Source organism: Anopheles arabiensis, chromosome X, assembly GCF_016920715.1.
Source record: "Anopheles arabiensis isolate DONGOLA chromosome X, AaraD3, whole genome shotgun sequence".
Classification (NCBI taxonomy): Eukaryota; Metazoa; Arthropoda; class Insecta; order Diptera; family Culicidae; genus Anopheles; species Anopheles arabiensis.
This window is the reverse complement of record NC_053519.1, coordinates 21,397,371-21,416,352: the sequence shown is the minus strand read 5'-3', so window position 1 is coordinate 21,416,352 and position 18,982 is coordinate 21,397,371. Positions and strand designations below refer to the sequence as shown.

General features: G+C 38.4%; 1 protein-coding gene across 13 annotated transcripts in view; it reads left to right on the top strand.

Annotated features, from left to right (window-relative positions):
* Positions 1-18,982, top strand: part of LOC120905760 (protein abrupt-like) — an 80,870-nt gene that overhangs the window by 15,644 nt on the left and 46,244 nt on the right. The window contains exon 6 of one of the 13 annotated variants that reach the window (XM_040316852.1): positions 13,536-14,255. The exons of 11 other annotated variants lie outside the window; for them this stretch is intronic. In XM_040316852.1, coding sequence (XP_040172786.1) covers positions 13,536-13,756 — 221 coding nt within the window. In that variant the 3' untranslated portion in view covers positions 13,757-14,255. Of the gene's footprint in view, positions 1-1,072; positions 1,261-13,535; positions 14,256-18,982 lie in introns of those variants that run through there. One more of the 13 variants, XM_040316855.1, reaches the window with a different exon arrangement.

The following is an 18,982-nucleotide window of genomic DNA, read 5'->3' as shown; positions in this document are numbered from 1 at the left end:
TGGTGGTACAGTCGTCAACTCATACGACTTAACAACATGCCCGTCATGGGTTCAAGCCCCGAATAGACCGTGCCCCCATACGTAGGACTGACTATCCTGCTATGGTAACAAGAAGTCACTGAAAGTCAAGCTCACTTCACTAGTGGGTACAGGCAGGCCTTGACCGACAACGGTTGTTGTGCCAATGAAGAAGAAGAAGAAGAAGAATGGAACATAAAAATAAACATTTCATGACAAATGCAACATAAAAATTACTATTATTTGAGTCATTGGAAGTTCAATTCAACGATATAAAATGTTCGCACGATCATGTTCGCCATGTTCTGTCATTCAATAGTCAATCACTAGTGTATTGTAGCATTCGCTTTCTAGCAGTAGTTGGAGAAACATCTCTATACACAGTGAGAGCGACACACCCAAACAACCAAAACGCGATGAATGGGAAAACTATGGACCTGAGATGGGGCCCTCTCTCATTACCCATACTGGTACCCAAAGGCAGACAATGTTGGACATATTTTTTTTAGAGCGAGTTAAAAGCAGATGCTCTTCCCTCTCTCCCCCTTCTCTCTAGAATTTCATTTGTATGAGTTCTAGGAGAGGGAGAAAGGGGAGGAGATATAGCAAGTGGTTTTCATATAATTTAACACTTTGACCGCCGGCCTGACGTCACAGTTTTTCGAGTGAGCACGTAGCGCATGGCAAGAGAGCTATGAGAGCGACAATTTCTCGAGCGATTGTTATCACTATTTTGTTTCATTGCGGTAAGCGGCGTAACACATGTCGTTCTCGTACTCTCTTTCCTACCTCATTCGTTAACAAGAGAATTACTGAGCGTCAGAAACAAAGCTGAGCGTTGAGCAAAACCGTCATGCGATATCATATGACGCAGCGCTTAAAGTGTTAATGATGAGGAGAAGGGGGAGACAATCTCCTTCACAACGTGTTAAAAAATTGAAAGAAATATACGAAGATGTGAAATAGTATTCTGCACAACTTATACATTCACTGTTTTTATCTATCTCTTTTGGATTTTCCGCAAATCGCAAAAAAAAAACGATTGTCCATATAGTTGTGGTAGGCGCTGTAAGAGCCAGAAGAAGTCTTCATGACGATCGAAAGCGCAACAAAGGGACTAAGTAAAGCTACCTTCAATCCATTCCTGCTCGCGAAAGCAACAGAAATGGCGCTTGGGCACAAACCAATACAGACGACCCTGCTAAGGAACGAAACCATTTTGAGGAAAATGCAAAACCGTAATGATGCTGGCAAATTGAAAAAAAAAGTTAAACTGGGGAGCTAACACAATCCAAACAGCAATCAAAGAATATAAATTACTAAATACATCAAAAGGAATTATGAGATGCGATGCGTTTAAATGTATTTGAATAAGTTTAAATGCAAAGAATAAGTGCTGGAAGGTTCAATAGGGGAAAAAGTAACAGAGGCATACCTTTTCAAAAGGAAAATGAAATAGGTATTAAGTTAAGACTACAACAGCGATCCTTACGTTCAATAAAACAAGACCCTCCAGGAGATATTGAAATAGGATACTTAAAAGAAAAAATTTCACTATATATTCCGATGCCGATGAGGTGCATGAAGTAGATGCCTTTTGGACACACTAAACAAGGGTGTCAAAAAGAGAAAAAGTGTGTAAAATGAAATGAAAATTTTCATGAGAATTACAGCAATCCTCTAAAATGGTCAGAATATGGAGAAAACCACTCATCTTAGACAAAAAATGTCCAATATTGGGGCCCTTTCCGTTTGAAGCTCGTAGGCTGAAATTTCAGCCTGTCAGCTGATTGCATTGTATAGCAGTTTTCGATCAACTATCTAAGTGAGTAGAATATACAGGTGGGCTTATCCCAAGGTGTATGAATTTAGAAGACTGATTTTTATCGCTTCTGCTTCTTAATGAAGATTTTAAGAGTGTTTTGAGTATTCGTCAAGCCTCCAGAGAGCATGTTTAAACAAACATTTTCACCTATCCTTTGAAAAAGTGATATTCAAATTTGATTATAAAAAGCCACCTGGACTACATACACTTTGATTCTGGATTCCATCACAAGATCTCTTTAATGCACCTTGGGATAAATGTACCTGTTAAACATTGCGAGGGTTGCGTGTGGTATCATCTACTCGAGATCTTATAGTATATGAAATAATCTTTGATTTTTGCTCATAAATTATATTTTTTTTCGGTGGTATTCATCAAAAAGATCACTAGTTCTAATTTTGAGGATATTTGCAAAATAAAATGTCAAAATTCAGCTGTTTTGTATGCTACAAATCGCACTGTTATACCTGCTCTGGGGGGCTATAATTATAACTGCTAAAAATAGGGGTGAAAAAACTACCAAGGCTCGCAAGCTCTTTAATGCGAGGGCTCTGGGGCACTGAACTTGTATGGCGTGCGAGCCCTCGCGCGCCCTCGCAAATCGCTGTCAATTGCATGGCGGGTAAATACCACCTTGTTTTTCGAATCTAATTCTAGCTTTGAGGCTAGAATAATCTAGACTGAAAATTGCAGGCTAGTTTTGTGTGTGGTTTTGTATGGAGTGTTTACATGATTTCAGCCTCCAACTGTCAAACTCCATACAAAAAACTAACTAGAATCGTGAAGGCCCCCATTCATAGACGAGTTAGAAATAAAAAAATCAAACGGAAAACAGAGTAGGGGAAAGCGGGGCAAATTGGGCATGTTAAGTAGTTTACTGAATATTCCTTTGAATATGTCACAAAACACAATTATTCTTATATTATTGTATGCATACACCATTTATCTATGGATTAAAATTGCCACCTAGAATAAAAATAACTTTAAAAATGAAAAAAAAAACTGTAAAATAAATATTGACGTTTTACGAGGAGCTTTTTTATCACGCGGGGTAAAATGGGCATAGCCGTGGGGCAAAATGGGTAAGCCCTTAAAATTCTTCCAAAAACATGTTATCAAAATTAAAACAGTTTTTACACGTATTAATCTACGAAATTCAAACTTTTGAAGCTGTGCCTGTTATCATTATTGAGGCGACAAATACAACACCATAGCCTCACCAAGCGCCGTATATCAAAAGCACTTGTCCATTTTGCCCCAAGCGTAACTGCTTTCTTCAGAAAAAAAATTATAGAAAAATCATATCTTTAAAAATATACCATGCAAAACTTCAACACATCCCTGTAACACTAGCTTAAGCTTATTTTCGAAGTGGCAAAATTACATCAATAAGCTAATAAACCTTATTTTGCATTTTCTTGGTTATTTGTTAATTATTTGTAAAGTAAGGGTTATGAAACTTACATGGTGTTCATAGAACACTCTAATGAATACCTTTTTGAGTATTGGAAAGTATCTTTGTAGTGAAATAATGCTTAAATAGAGGGCCCATTTTGCCCCACTTTCCCCTTACCACAAAGAGAGGCCAGAAAAATCAAAAGAGATGTAGTTCCACTAGTTCCCAGAATATATATTAAAGTTCCATTTGTCAACGTAACAGCTCACAATCACTTACAAAATTTTACCAACCTAACTTCTTCTTCTGGCACAAGAACCGCTGCCGGCCAAGGCCTGCCAGTACCCTCTAGTAAAGTGGGCTTGGCTTTCAGTGACTTATTGTTACCATAGCAGGATAGTCAGTCCTACGTATGGGGACTCGGTCTATTCGGGGCCTGAACCCTGACGGGCGTGTTATTAAGTCGTTCGAGTTAAGTACCACCAGACCGGCCCAACCAACCTAACTACTAATGAAAATACCCGTCAAACATATATACCGTCTACACCTAAAACCTAAATTAAGTTATTGAAACATATAATCTGGATCAATTTACAATCATACAAGCGAACATAGGGGAAGTAAGGGTAGGTTCGATACTGCGGCTTATATAATAGCTGTAAGGTTATTTTTTAAAAGTAATGTTAACCATTCATTTCATTAACCAGATGCTATCTCAGCAGCTTCTAGTATGTGGTAGACATGGTTCGTGCTATTTGTAACGAAATTTGCGTTGTAACTTCATTTCTTTCGCATGTTACAATATTGTTTTGTGTTATTTTTTCTTAAAATTGGCATGAAATACTTTGTTGAACTTCAATAAAAAAACAACGGGCCATCAGAGTTAGTTATTTTAAAAGTTGTAAATAATGAGTCGAAATCACTCACATGGTGAAAATTTTACCCCATCTGTATCCCGCTCTGCAGTCTTGATGAAACATAAAACACACTTTAATTTTATCAAAATGTCATCAAAATCAATCCAGGAACCGTAGTTTCTCGTAAGATGGAACACAATGAATCAAAAAAGCTTTTTCGTTGCCTACAATTAAGTTTAATTGGCAAAAGTATTGCAAACCGAGAAAAACCTTGAGTTGTCGAAACTACCCCCAGCCCACCTACAATCATTCAAAAAAAAAAAAAAAAATGATAATAATAATAAAGAAGAATCATAACACCTTACACAAACCGAAGGGATCTACGACGAACTGCCTACAAAACAAAATAAAACTGTAAAAATGCCAGGCATAATGTAATAAAAAACTATAGAGAAGATAGATACCGAGGAACGTGCATTATGATAAAAAAACGAATCAAATACAAAGTACCAAAGCTAGCTGAAGAAATAGAGAAAATCTGCCATAATAATCCTAAATACTAAATTAATACTTGTATCCATATATATAGCGGTTTTAACAAGTGATGGGAATAGTTCCGAAAATTGAGTAACGGAACGAACCTGTCAATCTAGAGAAAAGGAACGGAACGCAGAACGCAGGTTCAAGATGACCTGCCATGGTTACGCTTTTTTCAGTCGCTCACTTTATATATGGATAAGTTGAAAGTATTCATTCAATACTGTGTTATATCTTTTATGTGCAATAATCACACGGTTTCAATTCAAGCAAAGCTAAATCATAGCTTTTTGAATGTGTAAATCTATTCTACTGCTAAAAGAAAAACGCTTAACTTAAGTATACAGCTATACTGTGTATTTTTTAATAAAAATTGATCATTTTTCTCTTTTTATTCTTCGAATTAATGATTTAAACTAGAAATGCTTTGCAACGCATATTTCACTTGTTGAATTAATAGCTGGCATCGCGAAAGAATTGGTTTAAAATTAACAGTCGTTAAAAATTAACCAGAGTCGTTAAAAAATGCTAGAATTTGGCATCGCGAACGTATGCGATACAAATTAATAGTCGTTTAATTATACTGCTCGAATTTTTCAGTCCAGCACAGATCGCCGAGAACGCTGAGAATAGGCGGTTCACATCGGATCGATAAGAACGTTGATAGCACTCGGTTAAGGTCGGATCGCAAAGAACGGTGGGAAAAACAGGTTCAGTTTGAACCTGGTTGGGTTAAAAATAAGGATCGCGGTCCGGATTCTTGCATGTTGGAATGGATCGCACCTGGCAGGTTCGGAACGCAACGCGCATCACTAGTACGCTGTAATGTGTCCACATATTGAGCTGTTCAAGAATTGTATGTCGCCAGGTTCTGTCAAAAGCTTTTGATAAATCTAATATTGCACGATCAATGTGGTGGCCTTTGGGGTTCATTTCTAAGAGTTCATTAAGTTCAACAAAATATGTCTCAGTACCTTTCCCACCTCTAAAGGCGTGTTGATTGGTACTAAGGAGGTACCGGTCTTCTAATTCTTGTGTTAGTCTTCTATTTACCATTCTCTCCATGATGTTGCCAATGCAATTCAGGAGAGAAATGGGGCGGTAGCTATCTATTGCATGTAGTGATTTATTGGGTTTTGGAGTGGAAATTGTGAAACAGGTTTTCCAGTCATCCGGATGTTCCCGGAAGACCAAATATTATTGTAAATCTGAAGGACTGTTTTGGACCGGTAAGGGAGGTTTTAAACATTGGATAACCAATGTTGCCCAGGCCAGAATTCATGCCACGGCATTTGTTAAGAGCCCAATGAAGCACATCAAGAGAAAAAAGACTATTGTAAATTTGGTCGGAAGCGTTAATGGGGGTCTGGACTCAGAGATAAATTTATGAGTTAGAAAATGAGACGGACAATTATGTGTTGCCGATGTATCATGAAAGTATCTAGCTAAAGCCTCAGGTATTTATGTTGGTTGAATAATGGTGGTATGTTGAGTTGGCCTGGCCGTAGGGGCGTTCTTTGCTGCGTCAGGCTAATTCGTCTGTCAACTCGTCTGCTAACCGCCAGCATATAAGTTATGAGTTGGAGGAAATATGAACTTGCTTGTTCGATGTTCAAATATTGTATTGGAATTCGTAACTACTCCCCCTTGAAGTTCTAATAGTCCCGATTAGATATTTCGCTTCATTTTAGATTTATGCAACTTCCTGCCATTACAAAAAAAAACTAATGTTTTTTGGTTGTCTGTTTGTTTTGTTTCTTGAAATTCATTTCTTTTTTTGTCCTTGATTCCTTGAGTTCTATGATATACAACTTGATTTTTCTTTTAAAAAATCCACCTATCAAGACTCTGATTTCTTTGTTCTTACGTTTTCCGTTGTACCTCCTTTAATTGATGAGCAACTTCGTCGTACAATTTATCTCGTTTTACAATAATTTTCTCAATTTTTATTGTTCTTTCCTCATTATCTTTGATGCCAAAAAATATCTCACGCGGTTTTAGATATGTCGATGTATGAATTGTTTCATTATATAGCATGCATGCTATTTTGAACATTTCCTTTGAAGACAATCCTTTATACTTTTCTTTTATGCATCTGAAGATCTCGGCTAAAGTTGAGTGAAACCATTCGACAATTCCATTAGTTTCATTGTTATTCGTTGGGGTGAAATACATTTGTATGCCTAGATCTTGTAATAGCCCCCTTATTTCGATGGACTTCAATGACGGTTCATTATCGCTCACTATCATTTGTGGTCTTCCGTAAGCGCTAATAATTTTTAACTATGTTTTTTTCTGGCGTCGGGTATGCTTATATATTTAAGTTGCATAATAACGGCGTATTTGGAAAATTTGTCGACTGCTGTTAGAAATCTGTCAGGTTGTATTATGAATATGTCGATGTGCATAATTTCCATAGGTTTCTTATACACTGGAATCTCTCCGATAGTGATTCGATAAAGCTTACGCTCAAATTTAGCGGTCTTACAAGTCTCGCATCTAATTTAGTCTAATTTAGTCGCAGTCTCGCTTTATAATTTTTTAACCTTATGCTTCATGTGTGGAAAGTAATATTTTCTCTGAATTGCTTTTAGATTCTTCCAAATCCCTCTGTGTGCCTCATTGTAGATTTTTTCTATTATTATGTCTTGTTCATGAGCTTCCTTAACATCTTCTTACATGTTTTGAGCAATTTTTATCTTAAATGATTTACATTGATTAAAGTACTGCTTATACATTTTTTGTAACATGGGTATGAGCATTGTGGTGCAATGAATACAATTCACTGTTTTTAAATCCATGGAGTTTTAGAAAATTTCAATAAGTTGTTCTTCTGTAAACGGTGTCTTGCTTATGGTTCTTCTCTGAGTTCTAGGGTACACGAGTTCTATTGTATGAGTTTCAATCGACGAAATGCGAAGGATAATTTGATTGAAAAAATGGTTAACTGGAAGTAGGGTCATAGGAATGAATTCGCTATCGTCAGTGTTGGCAGAGTGAATGGTAGCGTTCGCCGAGAGATTATTTTCGTTCACGTTCACTTTTATGCGTGACAAAGCGTCAGCTACAACATTTTGCTTTCCAGCTCTATATTTAATGTCGTAATAGTATTCTTCCAAGGCAAGTTGCCATATAATCAATTTACTATTTGGAGATAATAAATTTAGTACACACGTTTAAGGCTGATGATCCGTGTATAAAATAAATTTTCCACCGAACAGATATGGTCGAAAATAGCTACAGCTCTACGCAATTGCTAATAAATCCTTCTCGATGGATGGTTGAACAATTTTCTCTGATTTTGATAGTGTACGCGATGCATATGCAACAGGTTTGTCATTACCTATTCTTTTTTCCGTTGAGGGGATCGGCCATCGTTTAACAGCTTATATTTATCAGGGTTCGGTCTAATACCCTCTGCTGTAACAATATGCCCTAAGAATGAGACCTCCTTTTGCAAAAATTGGCTTAGTAGTTGAATTTTCATGTGATATTCCCTCATGCAAATGAAAAATTTTCTAATATTTTGAATATGTTCCGTAAGACTTGTGGAATAGACGATAATATCATCCACCAAGCATATTTTGCCGATGTGTTTCCTCAAAATATTGTCCATTACACGTTGGAAAGTAGATGGTGCATTACGAAGCCCAAATGGCATTCTTAAAATTTCGTAATGTCCGTGATCTACGGATAACGCTGTTTTAGAAATATCTTTTTTATTATCTATTTCAATTTGGTGATAGCCTGCGGCGAAATCCAATGTGGAAAAGTAATTTGAACGCCCAAGTTTGTTCAGAATTTTATTGATATTGGGAATCGGATATCTATCTTCAACAGTTTTTGCATTTAATTTCCTGTAATCAATTACAAAGCGCCAGTTAGGAGTGTCATTCATCGCGCTTTTATTTGGTACAATCCATATTGCATAAGACTATGGACTGTTGGATGGTCGAATTATTTCTTGTTTTATCATTTTATGTTTAATTACGTTCGTGAAGCGTAAGCCTTGTTATGGAAAATATCAACTCATTCCAAAATTCTTTTAACTTCGATTGTTGTTCCTTATTCAAATGTGCCAAATTCACCTTATCGGTCAAAGATTTAAATTTGACCGTATCATTGACCTGTGAAGGTTTTATTATCTCAAAATTATTCAGCTCTACATTAAGTTTTTCTTGTGGGTTTAAATATGCTAAACTGCTGGTAATATTTTTTAATACTACCTGAGATTAATATTCGCTGGAATGATAAATGCCTGGAAGTAACACTATATCATCAGTAAGGTAAACATAATTGTCAATGTAAATACACCTCTGGACATAAAAATAGGAACTTTTTTTCTGACCGAAAGAGATAGTTCTTTTCATAATTTTTTGGTAGCCCTGAAAAGAGCTGATTAAGTGGTGGTTGGGAGGAGGTGTTGCGGTGTTCCACAGAGCGAAAACACATTCTAACGGTCAATGTGTTGACCATTATTGTCTTTCACTGCCTGGCAGCGAGTAGCCATATCACGGATGAGATTCTGGCATCTTTCTGGAGTAATGCGTTTCCACAAATCCTTGCAGCGTGCCCATAGGTCATCCGCTGATGATGCTTGCTGATTCTTGAGCTGGTCCTTAAGAATTGACCACAGATTTTCAATTGGATTGAGGTCAGGACTCAACGCAGGCCACGGTAAACATTGCACATCTTGGTTTGCCAAATAACATCTAACTGTTCGTGATGTGTGCTTTGAGTCGTTATCATGCGGAAAGATGTAATGCTCTTCGTCGCCGAATTTTTGTCGAGCGTATGGCAACATCTTACGACTAAGTATTTTTCTGTACCCTTCCGAGTCCAGTGTCCCGATGATACGGAACAAAGGACCCGGGCCGTACCAGGAGAAGCAACCCCGCACCATTACGTGGCCGCCTCCGTGACTAAGGGTTTTTATCGTGTTTTTCGGATAATACGCCTCATTGGGAAGGCGCCAGACGTATTTTATGCCGTCCGAACTATCCAGATTGATTCTGGACTCATCCGAAAAGATTATTTTCATCCACCAAGTAATGGATGCAGTTAGATGTTCTTCGGCAAACTGAATGCGCGCTTCTACGTGGTGCGGCTGCAGCTGCAGCTTCCGAACCTTCCGTGGTCTCCGGGCACAGAACCCAGCCTTTCGTAAACGGCGAGACACCGTCTTCGGCGATACTTGCAATCAAAGCTCTTGCTTGATGCGAGTGCAAGTAGTGAAAGGGTCCGCCCTGATCTTTTCAACAATCTGCGCGTCAACGTCAGCCGTAGTTTTTCGCGGACGACCGGTCGACTTACCCGTAGCTGAAGAACTGAAGAATGAAGTGCAAAACTATTTGGCTCTCCTTTTATACAGCCGTGACACGTCATCGGCACTCGTAACTCAGGTTAGTAGCGCACCAAAAATGGGAGTATAAAAGGCAAAAATTGGCGATTGTAACTTCAGTACGCCTCGCACTCTTGCCGATGACACATTTAGCGCATGCATTGAGTCAAAAACAAAAAAAAACATATCTTTTTTGCCTTTTTTTATGTCCAGCGGTGTATCTCCATTTGGGATAGAAGTAATGATTTCACACGTAACTTCCTCATTACCGTTAATCGCTAGAGTATGAGTGTCAGGGTACTTCATGGGCATGCTAATAATTCTATTTTCAATTTTGAGTGTATTGGTTGAACAAAAAATTTCTGCGTCTAATTCCTGCAACGTTTCATATCCTATTAAACCATCAAAATAGGTATGTAAAGGTATGATAGGTATGATTTACCATTTTCAAACAGTGAAAGTGATACAAACTGTGTTACGTAGTGAATGCCGTTCACATCATGAACACATAACGGATTGCAGGCTTTTTTCACAAATAGCTCTGCCTTCGTAGGAGAAATATAATTCTTATTGTGTGCGAACAGACAGCGTCCACGGGCCTGCCCACGCCCGAATGCAGAGCCGATGGCATACGATTCTATCTTACCCATTAACATGAGAGGGACAGAGCTAATACCCCGAACGTACCCGAAAGGTATGCATGCTTCACTCATCAGGATCTAAAGGCAAGGACAAGGCAAAAGAAAAATTTCCTCACGGCTACACATGTCCTTTTGATGCGTTGTCTATGCGTCTCGCTCGGTATCACAGCGGCATACGGCAGGTAAGCAGTACAAATGCTGCTACCTGATACGCACACATATTTATCGAACACAACTGTTCGGTACGGCTCGGTAAACTTCACGAGGACGCCGGAACACAAGGGCGCAGACAATTTCATGATTTTGTATGACTTCGGCTGTTTTGGACCATACGTTTAGGCGCAGGCATTAGAACCCGTATCCACCAACAATTTCATTTTTATTTCTCTGTGTGTAACCGTGATGTAGGATAAATAGTTCTTATTTATTACGGTTCGTTGTGTGGGTGAGCGACGGGAAAAAAAATTGGTATCGGTATACTGTAATTCCTCTGCGTGGAATTGCGGGGGACCGGTTGGAGCGAACATTATATTCTGGTAGTTGTGAGAAGGGTGTTGAGCAAGGCTTTGTCTGGTTCTATCTGAGCCTAACTCCATTGGTGTCTATTGAGAATACGCACCGGCGCGATTCGACACATCTTGTGATCTTGTAGAAGTATTAGTGTTTGCATTTGCCATATTAAAAAAGGGACGAGTATTTGGGAGCGAATAATTTATCGATCGTGTGGATGTATTATTCGTTCTCTTTCTACAGCCGATCTCCTGAATACACGCATCATACGCTTCACGTAAAGTGGTAGGCTTACGAGATCTTACTACCCCGCCGATAGGTTCCCGGATTCCACTCAAAAAAACATGAAGTGCATTAGCACGGTAATTTGCAATCCGATCCTCACGCACACTTACCTCACTTACATCAAACTGTACACTGTTAATAAGTTGGATTAGTATTTTAATCACATCGTTATAGAAGGATTCTAAGGAAGCATTTTGCTTAACATTGAAAAGTTCAGGTAATAACGTTTGACTATTTCTTTTTTCTGAATAGTGGTTTATCAGTGTTTCTAGTATTGATTGCCAGTCGTGCTGAATGCCGTACATTTCATTTTATTTTTGTATTGTTTTATTTTGATACAAATATCTACCTCAGAGGATAAATATAGGGAAACTTATTAACTTAAACGTAAAATCAATGATAACAAACAAATAACTAAAATCTAACCTGAAAACGTGTACTAGGCAACAAGTAATTTGTAACACATGCAACACAACTAGAATGATAGAGCTAGGATGGGGAAACGAATAGGGAGTCAAAAAACTGTAAGATGAGGGAACAAAGGGATTGAGGGAGGATATGAAAATCAAATCTGCGTTGAACGCTTTTAATCTTTACAATCCACACCGGACTAACTGGGCACCACACAATGCTCGCGTATTCTAAGATAGGGCAGACTTCTTCTTCTTCTTCTTCTTCTTCTTTGGCTCAACAACCGATGTCGGTCAAGGCCTGCCTGTACCCACTTGTGGGCTTGGCTTTCAGTGACTAATTGATTCCCCCCCATAGCAGGATAGTCAGTCCTAAGTATGGCGGCGCGGTCTATTTGGGGATTGAACCCATGACGGGCATGTTGTTAAGTCGTACGAGTTGACGACTGTACTACGAGACCGGCAAGATAGGGCAGACTAAACTACAGAAAAGGGCTTTGAGGCTCATAGGATGACGCACATCATTTGCTGTAGCACAAATCATTCATAACACACTATTGGTACGGTTAATGATACGCTCCATATGTTGATTAAATGACAGTTTTGCATCAAGGAGAATTCCAAGATCACGAATGACATTAATACGATTTAATATAACAGAATTTAATGAATAATTACATGACAACACATTGGGAGACTGTGAGAAAGATATACACGCACATTTATCGATACACATGGAGAGAAAGTTTGCAGAACACCAACAGGCGAAAGAGTTTAATAGACACTGAAGTGAGAAACACGAATTAGAGTCAGTGATAGGACAAATTATTTTTAAAACATCTGCTAACATTAGGACATCATTGACAATAAAATAAATCATCTACAAAATTCCAATTACAAAATTCCCCCGGTTGAATGCCCCTATATGATAGCAAACTGCCATGCATGCTTGCAACATTTCCCTGCCGATTTCCAACATTCCTCTAAGTGATATAATTATTATTTTATATGATTTGAAACCCTGTACTTTTTTCTAAAAATCCAATAACACGTTTTTATATTGTTTATGTGATGTAAAATTAAATTTTCAAAAACCTGCTCAAATATCATGTTAAATTACCATGATTTCTACAAGAGTCAAAAATAGATGACTTATAGACAAAAATAGGTGCTTCACAGTCAAAAATTAATGCGCACGGTCAAGAATTGATAATTGAGAATCAAAATTTGGTGACAACGACTGTATTGTTTACCACAGCAGGAGAGTCAGTCCTACGTATGAGGGCACGGTCCGTTCGGAGCTTGAATTTTAAGGGTTTGGAGAGGTATGTTGTTTCAGGGATGTGAAAATGATATAGATATGTTTCGCGAGTGTTATGTTCGAGCATAACATTGACAGACATTGAATACAGTGCTACTCGAGACTTATGATCACAGCCAAAAAAGCCTTGAAAAAGTCACACAAAGTTTGAGTATCAGCTCTGATCACCACAATTGAGTACATGACGCTGATATGGATTTGTTTTTTGGTCAAAATATATTATGAAATTCATAATAAAACTTGATAGTGAAGTCATAGTGGCATAGTGAAGTAGTCGCTTGATCGCCGTCGACATTCTGTGTATTGATGCTTTCTCTGTTCATTCCATTTCATCCGCTTCTTCGATGCCTCCATTCCTTTATTTCTTCTCTTCTCTGTATCTCTAAACTTCCAGATACAGAACTTCGCTTCCGGTGCAGTATCTGTTGGAAGGGCTTCAAGCACCCGATGTCGTTGACCCTGCACAAGGATTTACACTCGGGAAAAACCAAGTGTCCGGTTTGTTTGCGTTCTTTCTCTCGCAGTTACGACATGCGCATACACTTGAACAAAATCCACCAAGTGACACTGAAGCTAGATGCTCGTTTCAACTTTAAAAATATGAAATCAGAGTAAAAATATGCTTAGTCTGTTGGCAAGTCAATTCTCAATGTTGATAGCGGTGTTCATCGCGCACGAGATTGTTTTTGAAAAATATGTTAATAGTTGTGACTACTGTGGGTTTCAAATCCACCTGAAGAGCGTTGGATTATCCTGTAAACATTCAAAACTGATAAGTAAAGCATTGCAATTGAAACATTTAGGAAAAATAAAAAAAATCCTCGGGAAACTCGTTAATTATAACTGTTATTATCGTCCGTTGAAAAATTTAAAACATGTATAATATGCAGAACTTGTTTTTTTGTATTACCTAAAAAGCAAAAAATGAAAAACGATTATTCATTTGACAATCAGTAAAAATCTGATTTTGGCTTTGGAACCATAACCTGAATTAGCTTATTAGAATAATAATTTTTTGCCATTTACAAACTTTGCTACCGTTTGTATGTATCCTCCTGGGGTTTGAAGAATAGTGCAGTTAAATAAAAAAAAATTGTAGATTGTACATTCGAAATGTCATGTGCTGTGCGTTATCTATTACAGATAGAAATATTTGAATCAAGAAAGAAGGACAATCAATACACCTGCGCAAAATATTTAAGACTGAAAATATAGGATTTCAAAGTTCATGTAAAGGAATAGTTCAATCTCTAAGGGGAATGGCGGTACCCACAGTCTGATGACAGCTCCACAGTATGCTTGCAAAATTCCCCTAGTCGATTGCAACACATCCCTATATGATTGCAAACTCCCAAAGTATGCTTGCAACATTACCATAAATGATTTAACTGTTCTTTAAGTAATTCAAAACCCTGTATACATTATTTTGAAAATGACTCGGGTAATTGTACCAATACGTTCAACCACCACCAATCAGGCTGAGTTCGTCAGCTTCTGCCACATGATCTTCGATGCCGGCTCGCAGATCGACGCGCTGGACACGGCCTTCGGCAGTGTTCCACACACCTTGTTGCTCGCAAAGCTCCAGACGTATGACCTGTCCGTGCAGCTCCTGGTCTGGTTTCGCTCCTATCTTGCTGGTCGCTCATACTGCGTAAAAATGAGGCCCCTGATGCTTCTTTGGGGGTGCCGCAGGGGAGTAACCTTGGATCGCCGCTGTTCGTCAGTTTTCAAAATAACGTAACTCGATTGCTCCCTCCTGATAGCCACGTGCTGTACGACGACGCGAAGCTGTTGCTGCCTATCATTGTCCTGTCAGACCAACTCCGCCTTCAAGCCACTCTAAGTGCCTTCCAGTCTTGGTGCTCTTTGAATGGACTTGAATTGTGCGTCTAATAGACAGAAGTGTGTTATCGTTACGTTTGCGAGAAAGCGTGCCCCTTAGTGTATGATTAATGAAAAAGCACGCGACATCACTGACCCGGTCTGCATCATGACACTATTCTGCGCTTTGGTGCGGCCAGTGCTAGAATACGCTTCGGTGGTATGGTGGCCTACAGCTGCTCGACCCCCCCCCCCCCCCCTTGGCTCGTTTAGAGTCGATCCAGCGCAAATTCACGCGCTCCTGGAGTTTCCAACTGAAATATGAGGGACGCTGTGCGTTGCTTGGCATCGAGGCATTGAAGCAACTGAGCTGCAGCGCTCAGAGGCTGTTTGTCGCGGGACTTTTTGACAATCGGATCGATTCGCCGGTGCTTTTTTCGAAGCTCAACATGTAAGTCCTGCCGATATCGCTCCGAGCTTGATCGCTACTCTACGTGGAGGAACGCCGCACTCGCTTTGGCTCCCCTGATCCGTTTATTCGTAGGTGTCGTGAGCTTGTGGGATGTACCAAATCGTGTATTTTCAATTTCGGGAAAAAATCGACGTTTATTTACCCGGTAAAAACCATATTTTCCTGGGTGGATATGGTTTTTTTTTCAATCGCGCAACAGCTAATGAGAGTTTTTACATATTGGATGTAATTGGTATCTATGACATGGCTATGACATGGAATGGTATCCAAAGGAAATTTGAAGTGAGAGTGCCAAGCATGGATGCACGAAGTGCAAGTGATTCCAGTAGAACATATATTAAATGTAGAACATAGAAAACATTAAAATTACAACTCGTAACATGAAGCGCTTAATCACTTTTATTAGTGATGTCATCAATTCAAATTCAAACCTACAGGGCTGGAGCCGTCTGTAAGCGACCCGTAGTCGCACGAGTCGACCCGAAAGGTACATTATGTTCAGTCTATGCAACGATTCCGGTAGGTGCAAGACACCATAAACGACTCCAACCCAAAGATGCACCACCAACTTCGGATCGGGTCATCCAAAAGTAGGATTAGCCCGACCTCTGGGTATAGCTAGTCCGGGTTGACCCGAATGCGAGAAGTAGGTTCAATCTTCTACCCGAATATTGAATATTGAATAATAACTTCGCTTACAAACAAATAATAAGCCAATACAGTTAGCAAAAACTCAACCAGTAAGCGCCCAAAATCATAAATTCAAAAATCCCTGCTGTCAGACCATAGGCCTGATTATTAAACACAAACGGAAATGACATAAGACAAGTGCGTCAAGACAAACGGAAAATAGATATGCATTTTGAAACCGTTCTTGTGTTACACAAGTTTCGTTTTATTTTTTCTTTCGTTAAAGCTGTGTCAAAGCCTTTGTCGATGTGTCAAAATGTTCAAAATCAAAATAAAAAAACGTAAACAAGTTTATTTAAGACACGATCGTTTATCAAGCTAACAATCCTTGTTTAAAACTTTGAAATGTTTTTCTCCCACTTCGTAAATGAAGATATTAGCAGTGAAGAATAACCAAGCGTCAGTTAAGCATACGGATCATTTGTGCAAACCGTGTTATACATGTTTCATTTCGTGGTTGTTAATTTCAGATTTAAGAAAAAAATTTGTGTGTCGAAGGAAATTTTCCTTGACATTCTGGCGGAGATCGAGCCCTCCGAATATTTGTTATAACTAAAAGTGTATGCAGTTAGATGTGATAATTTCATGTGCGTATGCTGTTGGTTGTTGAAGCAGCCACTCACTGAAGAAGTTGCTGGAATCCAATGCTGTTGAACGCAAACCGGGTGCGTGAGCCCTTCATCTTTCGGCTACCATCGAAGAACAACAAAGGAAGGAAATAACAGCAGCTTCTTAACCCAAAATAGCAGCATGTTACCAGTGTCTCCAGCTTATCGCCATTTGTATGGATATGGCAGTACACATATTTTTGTTTAAAATGATAAAATTTGATTATTTCTGAAATAAAACACTTATATTTTGTCATGAAAGCACCAGTAACAACTCTGTTGTTGTGTTGTGTCGGTCAAACAATCTGAGATTGGCGGCTTTCCGTGACAAAAAGCTGACGGAAAGCAGTTTGACAATTTTGAATTTCCGTTTGTGTTTCATAATACCTATCTTGGCAGTGTGCTTGTGAGTTTGTGTTTCGTCAAATTTTATTTTTCCAACACACAACACAAACGGATGTCATAATACAAATCTTCCGATTTTGACAACTTGTCTTTACAATTTGTGTTTAATAATCGGGCCTCATATGTCACTAAAAGGTGACAATGTGTCTAAAAAGTGTGACGCAGTTTTGCGATACAAATCCGCAGATCCCGTATGCGTTTCTTGCGATTGACTCTCGCCGATTCATCAAAGTGTCCTTTGCGGTCTTGTGTTCTATCAGAAACCCCTATATCAGATCCTATAAGGCTTTCGAGACTCAATTAATTACCACGCAGCCGAATAGTCAATCCTTGCTACGGGGGGAACGGTCTATTCTAGACGTGAACCCATGACGGGCATATCATTGAGTCGTTCTAGTTGACGATTGTACGACGGGGACGCCCCTACCTTCTTTTTGATTTAAATTTAAAGATGTCAAATGTACCGGGTGAAACGTTTTTATTAATTGTGTTTCAATTTATTGTTTAAAAAAATAGTTCTCAATTCAAAGAAATAGTATTTACTCTTGTTGATTGAAGATGTTAAAAACTTTGTGAAATATTAAGTTGTCCTATTAGATGTTTTGATCGAACAAATCGTCTACAAACCAAGATCTGATTGCACAACATCTTCAATGAAAAAATAAAGGCCAGGGGACATTCACTTGCACATTTGGCGGCGGCTGGTGGAAGCTTTTTTCGGTCGTGTTGAATCTCAAAATTTATTAGTTTTTTTCACCGTTTTTTGATGCGAAAACGGCTGAAATACTTGCACAACATATTTATATATCAATTAAAAAGCTTTTTCAGTCCAGTTAAAGTAAAAAAACATGGAAAAATAACGTATTTTCTTGAGCGGCTCCAAATTTTTTGGCAAAATGCTTCGGTCAGTCGGCGACTGGCCAGGTGCGCTAGTGAAAATCGAACCAACACTTGCGAGTACGATCAATGTAGCCCGGCCTTAAGTGTTGAATGATAGTCTCGTTAGCAATAGAACAACACTTATTAAATATGTAGGCAAAGAAACCTTGTACTTGTTCAAACTGCATAAAGGAATATGGAGAAGCCTATTTTATAAACAATTTGCAGGAATATTTCAAATATAAGAGATAAAAAGCATTAAACATTCAATCAAATCGAAAATATCTAATATTGAACCGGGTAAAAACGAAAAAGGTAAAAACCCGGTAAAAACCCAAAAAAATAAATACCGGGTAAAATGTACCTCACGGTACAACACAGGTCGTGAGTTTAATGTTATTTGTGATCGTCATTAACCTGTTACGTTGTGAATAAAAAGGGCATTTTTGTTGTACCGCACCATTAACGTGTCCGTGTGTATGCGTATGTGCATGTGCGTTTAATAATATGCTAAAGCATTTTTTTATAACAAATTTTTAACTTTTGTATTGTAACTATCATTCCAAAATGAAATGAAAAGAACTGCTGATGAGACTTTTTTGTCCCAATGCACTCGAAAAAGGTGTGTTATTCCGCTTGCCGTCGTGACAACCTATTGAAATTTTCTGATTTTTATTTATTTTTAATAATTTGCAGTGCGCCCATAAAAATGGTGTATCCTATATGGTTAAAAAAAACCTGTTCAACCTACACAGATAACTTTTTTTACTGAACTTTAGTAAAAATTTACAGATTTTTTTTTTGAACTGAAGCTAAAAAAATCTGTACAATTTTACTGAAGTTAAGTAAAAAAAGTAAAAAGTAAAAATAATGTTTACTTGAATGTTACTGAATCATTCAGTAATGTCGAGTGCTCACCAAAATGACAGCTTGTTTACTGAAGTGCCAGTAAAGCAATTCGGA